The sequence below is a fragment of the Felis catus genome, chromosome B2 (genome assembly GCF_018350175.1).
Source record: "Felis catus isolate Fca126 chromosome B2, F.catus_Fca126_mat1.0, whole genome shotgun sequence".
Lineage (NCBI taxonomy): Eukaryota > Metazoa > Chordata > Mammalia > Carnivora > Felidae > Felis > Felis catus.
The window spans coordinates 106,564,032-106,583,502 of record NC_058372.1 but is presented as its reverse complement, the minus strand read 5'-3'; the positions used below and the strand labels follow the sequence as shown (position 1 = coordinate 106,583,502).

The following is a 19,471-nucleotide window of genomic DNA, read 5'->3' as shown; positions in this document are numbered from 1 at the left end:
TGACTCCAGCATTACTATATTGATGTTTTTAAATCTATCTTGAAAAAAATAAATATCTTAAAAATATTTTAAAATAAATATCTGAAAATATTTGTATAATTGTAAATGTGTCATAAATGTTAGAGACCAAATGTGCTTTTAAGACTTCACATCATCAACATAGAATGCAGTATGGCCACTGAAGACTGTGTTTCAAATTTATCCCTAAAATGCAAAATAAAATTAAATTAGTTGTGTGGATTATTCATAGAATTGCTGGGTCTGAAAGAAATGAGGCTAGACATCAAGGGCAGGAAAATATTTTTATTCACATGTAAGTTTATGAACTGATCTTTGAACTATAATCTTTAAAGCGTATTTCTTTTTATAATGTATATTATTGCTATTAAATATAATGAGATTTTAAGTAGTCATAATTTGAGAGATGATAGCTTTTTGTAATTATTAACTTTTAGTGTTTTTAAATGTTTGTTTATTTTTGAGAGAGAGAGAGAGAGAGAGAGACAGAGTGTGAGCAGGGGAGGGGCAGAGAGAGAGGGAGACACAGAATCCGAAGAAGAGTCCAAGTCTGAGCTGTCAGCACAGAGCCCGAAACAGGGCTCGAACTCACGAACCCTTGAGATCATGAACTGAGCTGAAGTCAGCCGCTTGACCGACTGAGCCACCCCAGGCGCCCCAAGTAATTATAAATTTTTAGATCACTCAGTATTTAGCACAAGTTCTGTGCTGAGTACCAGAGATTATAAAAGAATAGGGCATGGTTTATGATCCAGATTAAACTGGGAAAGGAACCACTGTCATAATTAGTGTTGTGATACTCTAATTATAATACCTGTTTGTGCTGTTGGAAATATTTACAAATTGTTTTGATGTCTGAAAAATATATTTGAAGGACTGTAGTTATTCATATTCATTTGGCTGATTGTGTGCTGTGGGCCAGGTGTTGAACTGGACTCAGGATTTTAAAAAATTCTAATATTTCTGATTCTAACAATTTTTAGAAAACAATGTGAAGGGATATTTAAATTGAATAGCAATCAACTTGCTCATGTTTTGTGCTCTAACATAGAGAGGACTCTAACTCCTCTCAACAACTTTGCCCTGAGAATATTTTCCATTGTCGACCTTTGAAATATTTTTTAAAAACCGTATTCTTAACATCTAGGAAAAGAAAACATGGAATGGCCCATAGCTGTACTGTTAGAAAAGAAAAAAGTATGTGGATGGTAAGCAAAGTCAAATAATCCAACTGATACAAAGTAAAAGCCTCCTTCCTCTCTCTCCACAAGATAACCATCATTAACAGTTGTTTTTGTCCTTTTAGAAAAATTCCTTTTGTACATTTTAAAATAATGTAGACAGTGCTTTGGTCCTAAAACACATCTATTATGTATTTTTCTTTTATCTCTTGATGGTAAAATACGATAAACAACTTGAATAAAACATATTTTGGTAACCTGCTTTTAAAAATAAATGAAATTTGTTAGTGCTTATGTTACAGCTCTGTTTTAGTAGATTCTGGTTCTATAGTGTGTATATTTGTTAAATATACCCTTGGCTAAGATCCCAGATAGACCCACATTATATTAAATATCTCATTTTGATAGACTTCTTTCCATTTACATTTCATGCAGTATCCCTTTCATAAGTTATCAGTTTTATATATATATATATATATATATATTTTTTTTTTTTTTTTTTTTTTTCAGGTTGGTTACCAAAGCTGAAGCTGTCAGGTTTATTAATTACAATTAAATTAAATTTATTAAATTCTGCTGTTAATATATTTTATCTTAAATTTTTAAAAAGTAAATTATAAAGGGTTTGGATAAGGCTACATTCTGTTTTAATGATTAAATTTGAAGACTTAAGCTTTATTACTTTTTTTTTTTAGTCTTCTAATTGATTTACTTAAGGAAAATGATTTGCTCCTTAATCTTGGATGTACCATTTCTCCCTTCACTTTTGAATTATGACTGTAATGAGATCATGTTTCATGGTGGATCATTCCTTTGCTGGCATTTTTATTAATTAATTATTTATTTTAAAGCGTTTATTTAATTTTGACAGAGCACAGGCAGGGGAGGGGCAGAGGATCTGAATATGGCTCTGCATTGGCAGGCCAACAACAGCGAGCCTGGTGTGAGGCTAGAACTCAGGAACTGTGAGATCATGACCTGAGCGGAAGTTGGACGCTCGGCCTACTGAGCCACCCAGTTGGCATTTTCCGAAAACATGGTAACACTAACAAAGATCGCACATAAAGCAGTTTGATCTTTGAGAGGAAAAATGTCGCTTCTTCTAAAAGAAAAGTTAATTTAATAGTAATTTGGTTGTTTAGCAAGATGGGAATAGGTAATATTTTTAGGATTCTCATTATTTTCAGACACATGTATTTTTAAGATATATAGGTGTGTATTCCTTTCCTCTCATCAGGTTTTTTCTTATAATTTTTTTCAGGGTTTTTACCCTTGAAGTAACTCAGTATATTTGCATTATTATTTAGTAAAGCATATTAGGATGGCAAAGATAGCTAGCATTATAGAATTAGTAATAAAGACAAATTGAAGAAATAATGAGATTATTAAAATACAGTTCCTTCTATAATTTAAATTTCAGAAGTCAAGATGCAGACTTCGGTTTATAGTTGTTCACTAGGAAGAGGTTATAGATAGAATGTTTTTTGTTTTTGTTTTTTTTAATTTTTTTTTCAACGTTTTTATTTGTTTTTGGGACAGAGAGAGACAGAGCATGAATGGGGGAGGGGCAGAGAGAGAGGGAGACACAGAATCGGAAACAGGCTCCAGGCTCCGAGCCATCAGCCCAGAGCCTGGCGCGGGGCTCGAACTCACGGACCGCGAGATCGTGACCTGGCTGAAGTTGGACGCTCAACCGACTGCGCCACCCAGGCGCCCCGATAGAATGTTTTTTAAATATGATCTTTTGGTTTGAATTTTGTTAGAGAAAATTTGTAGTAATACACTCTAAATAATTACATGGGCTTTAAGATATAGATTTTTTAAATAAGTGCACATTTCTTTTAGTAATAATAATATAGTATATAATATATTAATTTTATTTTAATGTACAGGGTTTTTTTTTTTAAGTAATCATATAATCCATGTTTTTCCTACTCTTGGTGAATAGAAGTTGTCTGAATTCTATGTAATTAGTAGGTTTTTTTCATCTTCCTTACTGAGTTTTGTGAATTTACTTTTGGGTGAAGTATCATGATTGTTTTACCAAAAAGCACTTGTAGGATATTGCTTCAGATAGACCAATTCCAAGAAACAGGAAGATTTACTGTGTTGTATGACATGTTATGAGTGATGAACAAATGAGCTAAGGAACAAAGGCAAATGAAGGAGAGATAACGAACTTGAAGAATTGCAGAGGCTGTGTTGCAGTTAAGTGTGGTAGCACTAGATTATCTAAATTTAACAGTATTTGTCCAAGCTGAGGCCAAAGAATTTTGAGCTATTTTCAGCTGCAGTATGGTACGCTTATTTTAGAAGCATGTTTGACCATTAAGTGACATATTTTGGCAAGTTTTCACAGCATCTGGATTTCATCTAAGTAGCATGTATTTGGGGTTGTGGATGCGTGCTATCTCTATTCAATTATGAGAGTGTAATTGGCTGTTTACAATAAGAAATGCCTATATATGTATTATGGGTCTATAAATCTGGGTGGTTGGGGTCTAGATGCAGAAGAGTGATGATTCTTCTTTGACCAGGAAATTACTGTTTTCTTCTGTAAAGCACAATTGCAATAATGTATCTTAGGCATTTTTAGGTAATTTCTACTTTTTCCTTGAGTTTGGTAATTTGAATATAAAATACTTTTTAATCCCAAATATGTCTGAAAAATGTTTACTTGTGAAAAGTGTCCTTGTTTGACCTGCACAGATTTTGAAATGTTCATTACTTTGATGACATCCTTTCTGTTCTATATTTCAAATTAGCTCACACAGTTACCTGCCTTTATAATTATCTTTTAGATTTAATGTTCATGTCTAGTTAAAGTTTTATTATTATTCATAGCCTATAAATATAAATGATATATGAAGTTATCAATGTCTCCTTGATTACTTATATTGGCTATAGTCACATAGAAATATGACTGACTATTTGAAATTCTAAGTAGAACAATATCACAACAGTAATTTTCTATTTTATTGATATGTGAATTTTAATATATATTTTTTTCTAGAAATATTCAAAACTCTCTTCAGTGTGTCTTATTCACCTTCTATCAAAGCAGTACCTATGTTTTCTGGAATATGGTAAAAATGTGTATTTCACTAACAATATATAATTGCCACAAAATACTATGCCTCTCATGTCCAGTTGTGATTTTATAGAATAGAAATTCTTCATTGTTTTCTAACTACTTGGGATAAAAATGTGTTACTAATGGGCAATAGGGGAGAGGTTATTTGAATATAAAATATTTTCCTCTCTTCATATGAGGGAGCAGGTTGTCCTCTGTCTTAAAAGAAGCCTTCTTTGTTGTGGAGTATTAACAACTCTTAAGAATCAGGTTGTAGGTTGTTGTAGGGGAGGAAAAATAATTTTTCCTCCACCTTTCTGAGTTCTTGGCTGAGACTATTGTAGTAAAAGGCAGATTAATAAGAGAAAAACAGGTTTATCAGTATGTATACGTCATATACCCATGGAAGATACATAGGGGAAAATGAGGAAGTCATTAAGAAGCAGATTTAGAATTCAGGATTAAATATCATTTTAATGAGGAAAGTAGGGGGTAGGATATAGGCCTCTAAGGGGAGAGTAAATGATTTTTAGGAAAGATGCATGGGCCCTAAGAAGAATAGATGGGAGCTATGATAGTCTGTGAGAAACTTTGTCTGAGTGCAGTCAGTGTCTGTTACAAGTCTCATCTTCCATGATAAGTGTCAGTCCTCCCCTGGTTGATGAAGTTTCCAAGGAGGGGATTTATGATAATTGAGATCTTTTTGGGGGATCTGTCTTTAGGCACATAATGGAGTTCAGAGAAAGCCTGTCCCAACATTTGCTGTTTTTAAGTGCCTGTGGCTCAAAATAATGGGGTGGCATATTCTGCTACCCTTCATTATCAGTTTGTTCTTGCATTCTTGGTGTACTGTATTTACTTCATCTGGTGTTTTATCTCTTGATTATTTGTAGATGTAAGATAGCCCCAAAGTGAAGAAGAGATATGAAATAATATTCAGGATAGTATATTGTATTCTCTACAGTGTACCTTTGAGTACTTAAGTATTCTCCCCTAGCAAACAAGGCCTTCATTTCCCCTTAGCCCTACTCTATGGGAGAGAGAGAAATAAAATGTAGGTGATATGTATGGTTTTTGTGTATATATTTGTTTTTGTTGAAGTCTAACATATATACAGTAAAGTATATAACTGTAATTGGTCTTACCGTGTAATAATAGCTTCATTCTATTTAATAATGTATATACTCCACTCAAGTGAAGATTCTATTTAATAATGTATATACACCACTCAAGTGAAGATATAAAAATTTCCAATGCCCAATAAATTTAACATGACCCTCTTTGTCTGTATAGTGTAGTAACATCCCATGCATCTTCACTGTTCTGGCTTTTATTATCATTGAATATGTATGGTTCTTTATCTGAATTCTTTGGCCTCATATAATGTCTCTGAATCTCATCCATGTGTTGAGTATCTGTACTCAACAGATAGTATAGTATTATGTTCTATACCTATAGAACATACTGAGTAGTATTATGTTCTATACCTATAGAACATACTGAGTATTTGTTGACACACATTTGGATTGTTTCAAATTTATGATAAATTCTTTTACTTCTAGTATTGTTGAATGGGATATATGTAAATATTTACTTGTAACTATTTTTAGAAAAATCAATTTTATTGAGGTACTTAAGAAACAAAACACACCTATTTTAAATAGAATTATGAGGTGTAACTTATATACAGTGAAATTGAACCTTTAAAAATGTATAGTTTGAGTCTTAAAAAATGTATATAGACATGTATGTCTTAATAGTCATGTTGTACAACATTTCTATCACCCCAGAAAGTTACCGTTTTCCCTTTTGTAGTCAACACCCAATCCCAGGTCTGGCAACCAGTGATCTGATTCCTGTCTCCATAGATTTGCTCTTTCCAGATATCATATAAATAAAATCCACCAGTGTGTAACCTTTTGAGTATGGCTTCTTTTACTCAGTGTAATGTTTTTGTGATTCATCCATGTGTTGCATATATCATTTGTTTTATTGTTGAGTCCTATTGCATTTTATAGATGTAGGACAGTTTGTTCATACCATTTGTCGATTTAATGGACATACAGATTGTTTCTAGTTTGGGGTAATTATCAATGCACATTTGCCTATAGGTCTTTGTAGACATAAGGTTTCACTTCTTTTGGTTAGTGAATTCAATGAAAGACAAATACTTTATGATGTCACTTTTATGTGTAATCTAAAAAAGCCAAACTCACAGAAACAGACTAGAATGGTGGTTACCAAAGACTGAGGGGTGGGGAAGTGAAGAGATGTTGGCCAAAAAGTACAGACTCATTCTATGAAGCCAGTATTACTTTGATTCCTAAACCAGACAAAGACCCAGTAAAAAAAGAGAACTACAGGCCAATATCCCTGATGAATATGGATGCAGAAATTCTCAATAAGATACTAGCAAATCGAATTCAACAGCATATAAAAAGAATTATTCACCATGATCAAGTGGGATTCATTCCTGGGATGCAGGGCTGGTTCAACATTCACAAATCAATCAACGTGATACATCACATTAATAAAAGAAAAGATAAGAACCATGCAATCCTGTCAATCGATGCAGAAAACTCATTTGACAGAATTCAGCAACCTTTCTTAATAAAAACCCTTCAGAAAGTCGGGATAGAAGGAACATACTTAAACATCATAAAAGCCATTTATGAAAAGCCCACAGCTAACATCATCCTCAATGGGGAAAAACTGACAGCTTTTTCCCTGAGATTGGGAACATGACAGGGATGTCCACTCTCACTGCTGTTGTTTAACATAGTGTTGGAAGTGCTAGCATCAGCAATCAGACAACAAAAGGAAATCAAAGGCATCAAAATTGGCAAAGATGAATTCAGGCTTTCACTTTTTGCAGATGACATGATATTATACATGGAAAATCTGATAGACTCCACCAAAAGTCGGCTAGAACTGATACATGAATTCAGCAAAGTCGCAGGATACAAAATCAATGTACAGAAATCAGTTGCATTCTTATACACTAGTAATGAAGCAACAGAAAGACAAAGAAACTGATCCCATTCACAATTGCACCAAGAAGCATAAAATACCTAGGGATAAATCTAACCAAAGATGTAAAAGATCTATATGCTGAAAACTATAGAAAGCTTATGAAGGAAATTGAAGAAGATTTAAAGAAATGGAAAAACATTCCATGCTCATGGACTAGAAGAATATTGTCAAAATGTCAATACTACCCAAAGCTATCTACACATTCAATGCAATCCCAATCAAAATGGCACCAGCATTCTTCTTGAAACTAGAACAAGCAATCCTAAAATTCATATGGAACCACAAAAGGCCCCGAATAGCCAAAGTAATTTTCAAGAAGACCAAAGCAGGAGGCATCACAATCCCAGACTTTAGCCTCTACTACAAAGCTGTCATCATCAAGACAGCATGGTATTGGCACAAAAACAGACACATAGACCAATGGAATAGAATAGAAACCCCAGAACTAGACCCACAAATGTATGGCCAACTCATCTTTGACAAAGCAGGAAAGAACATCCAATGGAAAAAAGACAGTCTCTTTAACAAATGGTGCTGGGGGAACTGGACAGCAACATGCAGAAGATTGAAACTAGACCACTTTCTCACACCATTCACAAAAATAAACCCAAAATGAATAAAGGACCTGAATGTGAGACAGGACACCATCAAAACCCCAGGGGAGAAAGCAGGAAAAGACCTCTCTGATCTCAGTCGTAGCAATTTCTTACTTGACACATCCCCAAAGGTAAGGGAATTAAAAGCAAAAATGAACTACCGGGACCTTATGAAGATAAAAAGCTTCTGCACTGCAAAGGAAACAACCAACAAAACTAAAAGGCAACCAACGGAATGGGAACAGATATTTGCAAATGACATATCGGACAAAGGGCTAGTATCCAAAATCTATAAAGAGCTCACCAAACTCCACACCCGAAAAACAAATAACCCAGTGAAGAAATGGGCAGAAAACATGAATAGACACTTCTCTAAAGAAGACATCCGGATGGCCAACAGGCACATGAAAAGATGCTCAGTGTCACTCCTCATCAGGGAAATACAAATCAAAACCACACTCAGATATCACCTGACACCAGTCTGAGTGGCTAAAATGAACAAATCAGGAGACTGTAGATGCTGGAGAGGATGTGGAGAGACGGGAACCCTCTTGCACTGTTGGTGGGAATGCAAATTGGTGCAGCCACTCTGGAAAGCAGTGTGGAGGTTCCTCAAAAAATTAAAAATAGACCTACCCTATGACCCAGCAATAGCACTGCTAGGAATTTACCCAAGGGATACAGGAGTACTGATGCATAGGGACACTTGTACCCCAATGTTTATAGCAGCACTCTCAATGATAGCCAAATTATGGAAAGAGCCTAAATGTCCATCAACTGATGAATGGGTAAAGAAATTGTGGTTTATATACACAATGGAGTACTATGTGGCAATGAGAAAGAATGAAATATGGCCCTTTGTAGCAACGTGGATGGAACTGGAGAGTGTTAAGCTAAGTGAAATAAGTCATACAGAGAAAGACAGATACCATAGGTTAGGGGGATCCTGAGAAACTTAACAGAAACCCATGGGGGAGGGGAAGGAAAAAAAAAAAGAGGTTAGAGTGGGAGAGAGCCAAAGCATAAGAGACTCTTAAAAACTGAGAACAAACTGAGGGTTGATGTGGGGGTGGGAGGGAGGGAAGGGTGGGTGATGGGTATTGAGGAGGGCACCTTTTGGGATGAGCACTGGGTATTGTATGGAAACCAATTTGACAATAAATTTCATATATTGGGAAAAAAAGTATCGACTAAAAAATTATAAGACAAATTAAGCCTGGAAATTTGATGTACAGCATGGTTATTATAGTTAATAATACTGTATGATATACTTGAAACATGCTAAAAGAGTAGATCTTAAATGTTCTCCCCACAAGGAAAAACAAACATAGTAATTTTGTTAGGTGGTGAAGGTGTTAGCTAACTCTTTTGGGGTCATTATCAATTCAGCAGTTGTATGTCTTAAACCTACACAATGTACACAATGTTAAATAATATTTAAATAATATTTAATGTTTCATAATAAATAATAATATATTAATGTTATTTAACAATGTGTAGGTTGAATCTGTATAAAACTGGTGGGGGGGTGAAGGCCAATGAGAAGAATTCTTTTGTGGTGATGGAAATGTTTTGCATCTTGGCTGTGTCAATATTCTGGTGGTGATAGAGTTTTACAAAACATTACCATTAGAGAAGCTGGGTAAGTATACATGGGAGCTCACTGCATTATTTCTTATAACTGTATGTGTATCTATAATTATCTCAAAAATTTAATTAAACAAAAGGAAAAAAGATCAGTTGACCATTATGGGTAGGTCTGTTGTAGATCTTTATTCTGTTCCATTCATCTATCTTTATGTTAATACCGCACTCTCATGAATATTGCAGCTTTATAATAATAAGTCTTGAAATCAAATATTGTAAGCTCTTAACTTTCTTCAATTTCCACAGAAATTTTAGAATCAGCTTGTCAACTTCTAAAACATCTGCTTGGATTTTAATTTGGTTTGTGATTAATCTATAAATCAGTGTAGAGACAAAGGATATCTTAATACTGAAGTACATCTCTCCTTTTTAAAAAATAGTTTTTCATAGTGTTTTAGTGATATTTTATAGTTTTCAATGTACAGATCTTGCCATGTGTATTGTTAAAGTTTTTATCTCATGGATGTAAATTATATTAAAAAATTAAATTTGTAATTGTTTATATGCTACACATAGAATTATGATTATTTTTATGTTGCTCTTGAATTGTGCAACCTTGGTAAAGTTATTCTAGTAGGTTTTAAAAATTATTCTGTTATGTGATAAGTTGCATTCCTGTGGTAAACCTAGGTCATATTATCTATCCATATGTCTATTTTAATTGATTTTGTTAAGAACTTTTATATTTATGTTTATGAGGGATGATGATTTGTAGTTTTCTTTTTCCTGTTTCTCTGGCTTTGATATCAGAGTAATATTGCCGATCTCATAAAATGCGTGGGGAAATGTTCACTCTTCTGAGTTTGTGGAAGATTGGTGTTAATTCTTTAAATGTTCAGTGGAATTCTACAATGAAACTGTTTGCCTAGAGATTTCTTTTTTCAGGAGTTTTGTTGTTGTTTTTAATCTCTACATTCAATTACTCTTATAGTTTCAGAGCTATTCAATGATCCAGTTCATACTGGATGCATTTTGATAGTTTGTACTCTTTGAGAAGTTTGCCCATTTCACTGGTGGTTCAATTTGTGTGTGTAGAGTTCCTCCTAATAATTCCCGTTTTTTTTTTTTTCTTCATATCTACAGGATCTGTAGTGATATCTTTTGTTTCATTCCTAGTATTGGTCATTTGCATCTTCTCCCTTTTTTCTTTTTCAGTCTAGCCAGTTTTGTCAATTTTATTGAAAGAATTTGCATTTTTTTGGCCCCATTGACTTTTGTGTATTTGTTTTCATGTTTTAAACCTAGTGGATTTCTGGGCTTCTGGGTGACTCAATCAGTTAAGTGTCTGTTTCAGCTCAGGTCATGATCTTGCAGTTCATGAGTTTGACTCTGTGCTGACAGCTCAGAGCCTGGAGCCTGCTTTAGATTCTGGGGCTCCATCTCTCTCTGCCCCTTCCTCATTCACGCTCTGTCTCTCAAAAATGAATGTTAAAAAAAACCACAAAAAACAAAAAAACCTAGTGGATTTCTGTTCTTACCCTTGTTTTCTTCCATCTGGTTTCTTTGGCGTATATTTTGTAGTTTCTGAAGATGGGAGTTTAGATCACTGAGTTGAGACCATTTCTCTAATTTAATGATTTAGTGCTATAAATTCTTTCCTTGGTCCTGTGTTAGCTACATCTCACAAATTCTGATATATTTACAATTTCATTCAGTCAACCTATGTATTATTTAGAAGTGTGTTTTTAAAATGGTGGTACTGTTTTAATGTGAATTTCTGCATTTGCTGCGAAGTGTATTTTAAATCTTCTTAGTTTATAACATGCTTTATTATTATTTTTCAAGCCTTCCCTTACTGTGTTTCTCAAAAATTTTTCTTTTGCACTGTTTTATCTTTTCTTAACATTTAGGTAGAAACTACCTATAAAATTACTACCTGATGTAATAAGTAGTAGACTCACTTTTGGTAATTGTTATTTTCTCAAAAAGTTTGCAATTTCATGTAAAATTTTAGATTTATTGATATGCTGTACATATTAAATACAGTTTAAAGTATTCTTTGCATGTATATGAGAGAGAGAGAGAGAGAGAGAGAGAGAGAGATGTGTAGTCTCTTTTGCAACTACCCAACTTTGATGGGGAAAGCAGCCATAGATAATATACAAAAGAATGAACATGGCTATGTTCCAATAAAACTTTAATTATGAGCCCTGATTTTTAAATTTCATATAATTTTCCTATGTCGTAAAATATTTTGTTTATATATGCCTATCATTAAAAATGACAATTATGGAGACTTTTTCATCTAAGGCTTTTATAACAAGGTCATATCATTATATAATAAAACCATATTAAACAAAGTTATAAAATTCGACTTGAAGTAGAGTTTTAAAAGATTTTGTAAAAAAATCATATTGTGAAGTCTCAACTAGCAAGGCAGCCATTGTACCTTTATGATTTTTTAAAAATTTATTTCATTTCATTCATTCATTCATTCACTCATTCATTCATTTATATTGAGAGAGAGCACAAGCATGAGCTTGTCCTGACACGGGGCTCATATTGTATATGTGTAGTATATATATGAGACTACAAATATTTAAAACTGGGGCTTGGGGGCGCCTGGGTGGCGCAGTCGGTTAAGCGTCTGACTTCAGCCAGGTCACGATCTCGCGGTCTGGGAGTTCGAGCCCCACGTCAGGCTCTGGGCTGATGGCTCAGAGCCTGGAGCCTGTTTCCGATTCTGTGTCTCCCTCTCTCTCTGCCCCTCCCCCGTTCATGCTCTGTCTCTCTCTCTGTCCCAAAAATAAATAAATGTTGAAAAAAAAAATTAAAAAAATAAAAAATAAAACTGGGGCTTGATCTCATGACCTGAGCCAAAATCAAGAATCAGACACTTAACTGATCAAGCCCCCCAGGCACCCCTGTACCTTTATGATTTTGCATAGAATATAAACAATGCTTTACTACTAAAGAAAAGGAACAACTAATGAAATTTAAAAATTGCTTTTAAGTTTACCTATAACATTTAGTTGTGTGTCAGATTTTGTTCTTCTTTTTAATCTTTTATGAGTTAGAGTTAAGGTTCAGTAAGGAAGACTATCATGCTGCTGATTTGGTAATTCTTTGTTACATTTTTAAAAAAAATGAGGTATAATTGACATTTAACATATTAATTTCAGGTGTATAACATAATGATTTGATATTTGTATATGCTATGAAATGGTCACCATTATGTCCAGTTACCATCCGTCACCATACAACTGATGAAAATAACTTGAAGCAGTTCAGACTTCAGTCTTGGCAAGGCTAAAAGAGAATCTGACAGAAGTTAGCATAGGATTATTTTGTACAAAATTTATTTTGAGAGACAGAGTGAGCGCAGGAGGGGAAGAGAGAGAGGGAGAGAATCCCAAGCAAACTCCACACTGTTAGCATAGAGCCTGACACGGGACTTGATCTAATGAATCATGAGATCGTGACCTGAGCCAAAATCAAGAGTTGGACACTTGACCGGCGGAGGTAGCCAGGCACTCCATTATGAAACTTTTAATATTTACTCTTTTAGCAATTTTTAAATGTTAATGCATCTTTGTTCTAAGGGAAGCTGTTCTTTTTTTCCTTTATTTCTGTTTGCTCAGTTTCATAGCTCAATTTTGATTTGTTTTCCAAAGAATTTAGATCAAGGGAGCTACAAATCAGAAGAATAAATTTTCATGTTGTTTTGTGTATATTCATGGAAGTGTTTGGTAAGTGCTTTAGCAGTCCATTCTGCCAATGATTCAGGTGCTGTAAGCCAGGCAGTATCGTTATTTGCTTTTCTCTTCAAAACTATTGTTATTTGCTTTTCTCTTGCAAACCTACTTTTTTGTTCTCTTTACTCTCTTTCTTGATACCAAGAAGTGTTTCAAAACAAGAAAAGCCTTCTCATTAGGAAATTGTCAGCCATACGGAAATTCTTTAGCAGAAGACATATCAAGAGTAGAGTAGTTCATCATCTCTTGCCTGGGCTTTTGTGTTGTTGTTGTTGTTGTTTTTACTTTTTTTTTTTTTTTTTTTTTTTTTTACTTTTTTGAGCTGTGGGCATTTGTCATATTGAAATAGGAACAGATATAGAAGGTAAAGATAGCTTCAGTATTATAGTATCAGTCGTTCCTGACATGTGGTAATCAGAAATGGAGGAGCCTTTCTTAAGTCTTTGGAAGAAGAAACTATACCTGAGATGTTTTTTTTGTTAGGCATGATAACAATATACAAAAACCATTATTTAAAATATCTGTCTATTGGCATCAGGATATTAATATATAACTCAATATATATGTAAAGTGTATATTCATTTTTAGTCATCAAATAAATGAAATGTTTAGTATTATAGCACAAATGGCTTACCAAATCATTAATTTGATAATTTCCAAATCTTACATTGAGTTTTGGAATTGTTGAGATGGTTTTTTATTTTGCTTGTTAGTTTTTACTAGTTTTAATGAATTCCTGTTTGAGCTATAATTTGACAAAATAAATTTAATCAAGTGACTTAACCCACTAAATTGGTAGTCATTAAGTAATATGGAGTTGCAATAAGTAGAGACTTTCTCATAATTTCAGCAATATTGTTTATGGTGCAGAATTCTCTTTTAGCTCCTAAGAGCAGTTACTATCAAAAATGTTTTCAGCTCTTGTGATGATAGGATATTTTGTGAATACCTATTTAGGCCATAGTAGAAGCAGCGTAACAATTTCCTTAAGAACACATGCTCTTTTGTTGGGGTGCCCCTGTTTGAATTTCAGTTCTGCCAACTAAATACAAGCTGGAAGGTAGTTCTGAGATGGAAAATTTTTGGAGGGTTGACTACTGCAGGGAACCAACCAATCAGAAAGGATGCCATTTATGGATGGAGCATATTGAAGGCCCCTTTTAATGTCAAGAACTCTTCATTTGTTGGATGATGGAGAGTTCTGAGGAGTGGCCTGGATAGTGGAGAGGACCTTTGGGGGTTTGGACAACAGCTAGTTACCAACCACGGTAAAAACACTTCAGTACTGTAGCAACTAATGTATCTTTACTAGGGCATATGGCTGATTATCAGTCTGGGTTGTATGTTAGGCAAAGCAAAAAATGAAATTCAGAGAAGGATCTCTGACTAACCTGGCTATATATTGTTATGTGTCACTTACACTCCAAATATCTGCTCATTTGACAAAGTTATGTTCCCTGTTATCTCCTGGTTTCTGTCCTTCCTAGTCTGTTCATCTTGTTCTGTCTTCTGCCTGAAACATCCTATCCTAGTATACTTGAAAACCATCTTAATTGAACGGGTTAATATAGGATTAGTTGATGTCACACAATTAGTGGTTTATTCAGAAATAGGTCTTGCCAGTAGCATCTCTGGAAAACAAAGGATAAAAATATCACTAAATGTTTGAATTCTTCTAAAGTTGCTTTGGAGTGTTTCTATAGGATTATTTATCCTGCCAAGGAATTTATGTTCCTACTTGATTTATCAATTGTATTAGTGTCCTAGAGCTGCACAAAGGACACAACTGGGTAGCGTGCACAACAAATTTATTGTCTCACGTTCTGAAAGTTACAAGTCCAAAATCAAGGTATTGGCTGAGTTGGTTCCTTCTGTGGGCTGTGAAGAAGAATCTGTTCCAGGCTGAGTTTTAGTGGCTTGCTGGCAGTCTTTTATGTTGCTGACGTTTAGATGCATCACTACAATCTCTGCTTTCATCTTCAAATGGTGTTCTTTCTGTATCTCTTTGCATAGAATTTGTGTTCAAATTTCCCCATTACACAGTTTGGGGAATCATACTGGATTCCCCAATTCTAATCATATTGGATTAGGGCTCACCCCAGTGACTTAATCTTTAAAAAAAAATTTTTTTTTAATGTTTGTTTATTTTTGAGAGAGAGACAGAGTGTGAGCAGGGGAGGGGCAGACAGGGAGACACAGAATCCAAAGCAGGCTCCAGGCTCTGAGCTGTCAGCACAGAGCCTGACATGGGGCTTGAACCCACGAGCCGTGAGATCATGACCTGAGCCAAAGTTGGACACTTACTGACTGAGCTACCCAGGCATCCCCCCTCCCCCCGGGGACTTCATCTTAACTTGATTACTGTAGAAACCCTGTTTCCAAATTAGGTTACCTTTTGAGGTTCTTGGGGATTAGGACTTCAACATATCTTTTTGAGGAGATGCAATCAATCTCTGACTAAGTCATACTTACTAGGGTTTTCTTTTTGTTTGTTTCAGAAATTTGAGGGTATTTGTCATATTGGCTTTCATCAGTATTGATTTGTTTTAAATCTTTGAAATTTCTCTTCAATTCTAAGCATATTTTTTTCTAAATTGTGTACTTTACACTGGAGACCAGTAATCACCCAAATCATATGTGCTTAAGTCATATTTTCTTTAAATATGTTTACTATTTTGTGAAAATACTTTTGCTTTTGAAATTTTAATGTAATTAAATGTGATGTGATGGATGATAATTTGAAGTCAGCATACTACAGATACTGTTTTTATTTCCTTGTAGAAACCTTTCCAGTAATGTTTGTCTAGTCTAACCATGGTACGTTGTTCCATTGTACTTCTTCCTAGGTAGTGAGTGATTAATATCTCACTTACAGAAAGCTTCTACAAGATGAGAATAAAATCTTGTATATAGTGTTGTAATAAGGCAGATTAAATATTGTATTGTCACTACTTCATTAGACTTGTACTTTTACTTCAGAACTTTCTTGAAATTCTTCAAGTTATGTTGTATTCTCAAGTGTGAATTCAGACAGTCTTAAAAAAACCAACGGTTGAGTTTTCTCATTTTTTAATAAAAATCTTTGGGAAAATATTAGATGACACATAAATATTTCTTTTAAACACTTCTAGTGTACTAATAGTATAAATATGTTTGTGCAGGTTTTGACCGGATCCTCTCGTCAAAGTTATTCACCTTCTGGCTATCAGGATTTCAGTAAGTGGGAATCAGTGCTGAAAATAAAAGAAGGACTGCTAAGGCAGAAAGAAATTGTAATTGATCGGTGAGTCTATTTTCTTATTTACTAAATATTTCAGGCACACAGAAATGTAGATTACTAAAACAAATAGTATCTACTACTTAGAGTTTAAGAAATACAATCTTACAAATACACTGTCTCATTTCTGTCCCTCCCTCATCCCACCCCCTTAAAGAACCTCTATCAGAACTGAGGGTTGGTGTGTTCTTTCTGTTTTCTACCATCCTTTCATTTATGTTAGAGTAACTCATTTGGAAACTCCACTGTCTTTTTTTTATATGTAGAAAGTTAGCTGCAATGCTAATGAACTGTCAGAGCTACAGGCTGTATCTTTGTGTTTTATACTTGGAAACTATCAAATTGGAAAGCTACTTTAAAGTGCTAATACTTTTAACTAGTGTGTGTTAGATATGAAGGCAAAGAAACTATGAAAATCATGAATGTTTAAAATTAAATGACTTACAGATAAGAATTTTGGAAATTTGGGGGGACAGTTCAGAAATGTTGCATTTTTGAGTACCAAAGCTCTGAAAAAAAGTTTTTGTACTTAATAGACAGTCTCCTGATTATTTTGAGCAATAAACATTAATTTTTAATTATGTTATCCTTGATGTATATTAGTTCTACATAAGTTATGTATACTTTAGGGTTAGTTAAACCTGTGTGTGTAGTAATGGGGAAATTGAGGAGACATTTTTTTCTTAATGCTAGTTACTACTTATTTTCATGTGCTTATTTGAGATAAAGTAGTAGACATTTTAGCCTTAAAATTAAATCCCATTTCAAATCTTTAAATATATTTAGGGGTGCCTGGGTGGCTCAATCTGTTGTGTCTGACTCTTGATTTTGGTTCAGGTCATCATCTCACAGTTGTGGGCTCAAGCCCCACATCGGGCTGTGCGCTGTCAGCACAGAGCCTGTTTGGGATTCTCTCTCCCTCTCTCTCTGCCCCTCCCCCACCTGTGTGCTCACACACACTGTCTCTTCCCCAAAATAGATAAATAAAACTTAAAAGATATTAAAAAGATAAGTATATTTTTAATAGCTGAAGTTTCAAAAGATTTTGCTTAGGAATTTACCATTATTAAGCAGTATCTACTACTGGAGGGTAACTAGAGCACGGATATCTGAACTTTTTTCTCTACTATGTTCCCAACATCTTGAACAGATCCTGGCACTTAGTATATGCTTAATGTTTGATACTTGTGAGGCAGGAGGGAAGAAAGACTTGAGAGACAAGTTGACCAGAGTAAAACCATTTTGATTTTAGGCTGACTCTTAACCTGAAGGTCAGAAAGTCATAAAAAAGAGTCACAAGATCTGACTCATAGAAAACCACAAGACCCCACTCCCTCCGGCAGTAAAAGCCACATAGGTTGGACATTCTTAAAATTGTTCCCTGTGGGTAATTCCAAAACTGTAAAACAGTGGAAAAACCAAACTGCCCAATGTGAATGAAAAACCCCAAGTTAAAGAGTACGCTCCTTTCTGTATGGTTAGCTAATTTTAAAACAAGCTTATAAAACCCTTTGTTAGAGACAAAGAGGAGCCATCTACCTCACCTGGGAGGAGAGACCACTACGTTGTCTGTGAAGTAGCAGCTTTCTTGTTTCTACACTTAATAAATCTTTGCCCCTTTCTCTAAATGGCTAGCTCTTAAATTCTTTCCCACACAAAGTTAAGAACCCTCTTGGCCATGGGCCTGACACCCTCCCTCTGGAGGCCTTGCCCGTCTGACATCACTTGCATATTTGATAAATGAATGAAGATTCTAGAAGATAGTTTTGATTGAGTTTATGAAAAGGCTGTATAAAAGTATTAGATATTTTTAGTACAAGTGAATTTTATAAGTGGGTAATTATAGACCCTGATGGACATATGTTTTGTACACTTAGAAATTTAATTCACTGTACATACTTGAAATTAATATTTTTTAAGCAGACTGAAATTCAGAATTTTATTAATATGGGTGTACTCTCCCTCAAAACAATCAGAATCTATTGACTTTTATTATTTTTTAAACACCATTGTAATTACTGTTCCACTGGGTATAAATAAGTTAATAGGTATCTTAGTTCATTTGGGCTGCTTTAATAAAATATCATAGACTGGGTGGCTTACAAACAACAGAAACTTATTTCTCCTTGTTCTGGAGACGAAGAAGTCCAAGTTGAAGGCACCAGTAGAAGATGCATTGTCTAGTGAGGGTCTTCTTTCTGTTTCATAGATGGCTGTCTTCTTCCTGCAACCTCACATGGTAGAAGAGGTGAGGGAGTTCCTTGGGGCCTCTTTTATAAAGGCACTAATTCTGTTCATGAGGACTCTGCCCTCATGACCTAATCATCTCCCACAGGCCCCTGATCTCCTTATACCATCACATTGGGCTTTGGGATTTAATATATAAATTTTTTGTTGGGGCGGGGCACAAACAGTCTATGACAGTAGGAAATGCATATAATTATCAACATAATCTATTAAAAATATATTTATTTCCCAAGTTTGTATCCTGTAGAAAGGTACTAAGGAAATAATCTAAAATAATTCAAGTTGCTCAATTTTCATTTCTTTATCTAGTCGCATTTACCTATGCAGCTCCCTTCTTATACCGAGTTTTAGAGCATGAGGCTTCAGTGAGTGAATGTATTTAAAAATCTTAATACTGCCAGATGCATGGGTACCATCAGCAAATAGTAGCCACATACACATGATTTGCAAATGATAGTTTTGTTTCTGGGCTTGTTTCTCCTCGGTAGACTCCAGCCCCCTCACAGAAGAGACTGTTTCTTGTACATTTTATTCCTCATAATAGGTACTCACCAAACATTCATTAAGGGGAAATAACTTCATTTTAATGGAAAAGAGGTTAAGGTTGCTGGTTAACCTGTGCTGTTACTGATACTAGTAGTTCTTATAATTGCTCAGCTTTTGCTACTGGATTGATCAGATAAAATTTAGGGATAAGTCATTGT

At 34.6% G+C, this 19,471-nt stretch overlaps 1 protein-coding gene across 3 annotated transcripts in view; it reads left to right on the top strand.

Moving 5' to 3' along the window:
• Window positions 1-19,471, top strand: part of CEP85L (centrosomal protein 85 like) — a 170,909-nt gene that overhangs the window by 76,918 nt on the left and 74,520 nt on the right. For all 3 annotated transcript variants that reach the window (XM_045057959.1, XM_045057958.1, XM_045057957.1), the window contains exon 4: window positions 16,405-16,526. In XM_045057959.1, the coding sequence (XP_044913894.1) occupies window positions 16,405-16,526 (122 nt within the window). The remainder of the gene's footprint in view (window positions 1-16,404; window positions 16,527-19,471) is intronic.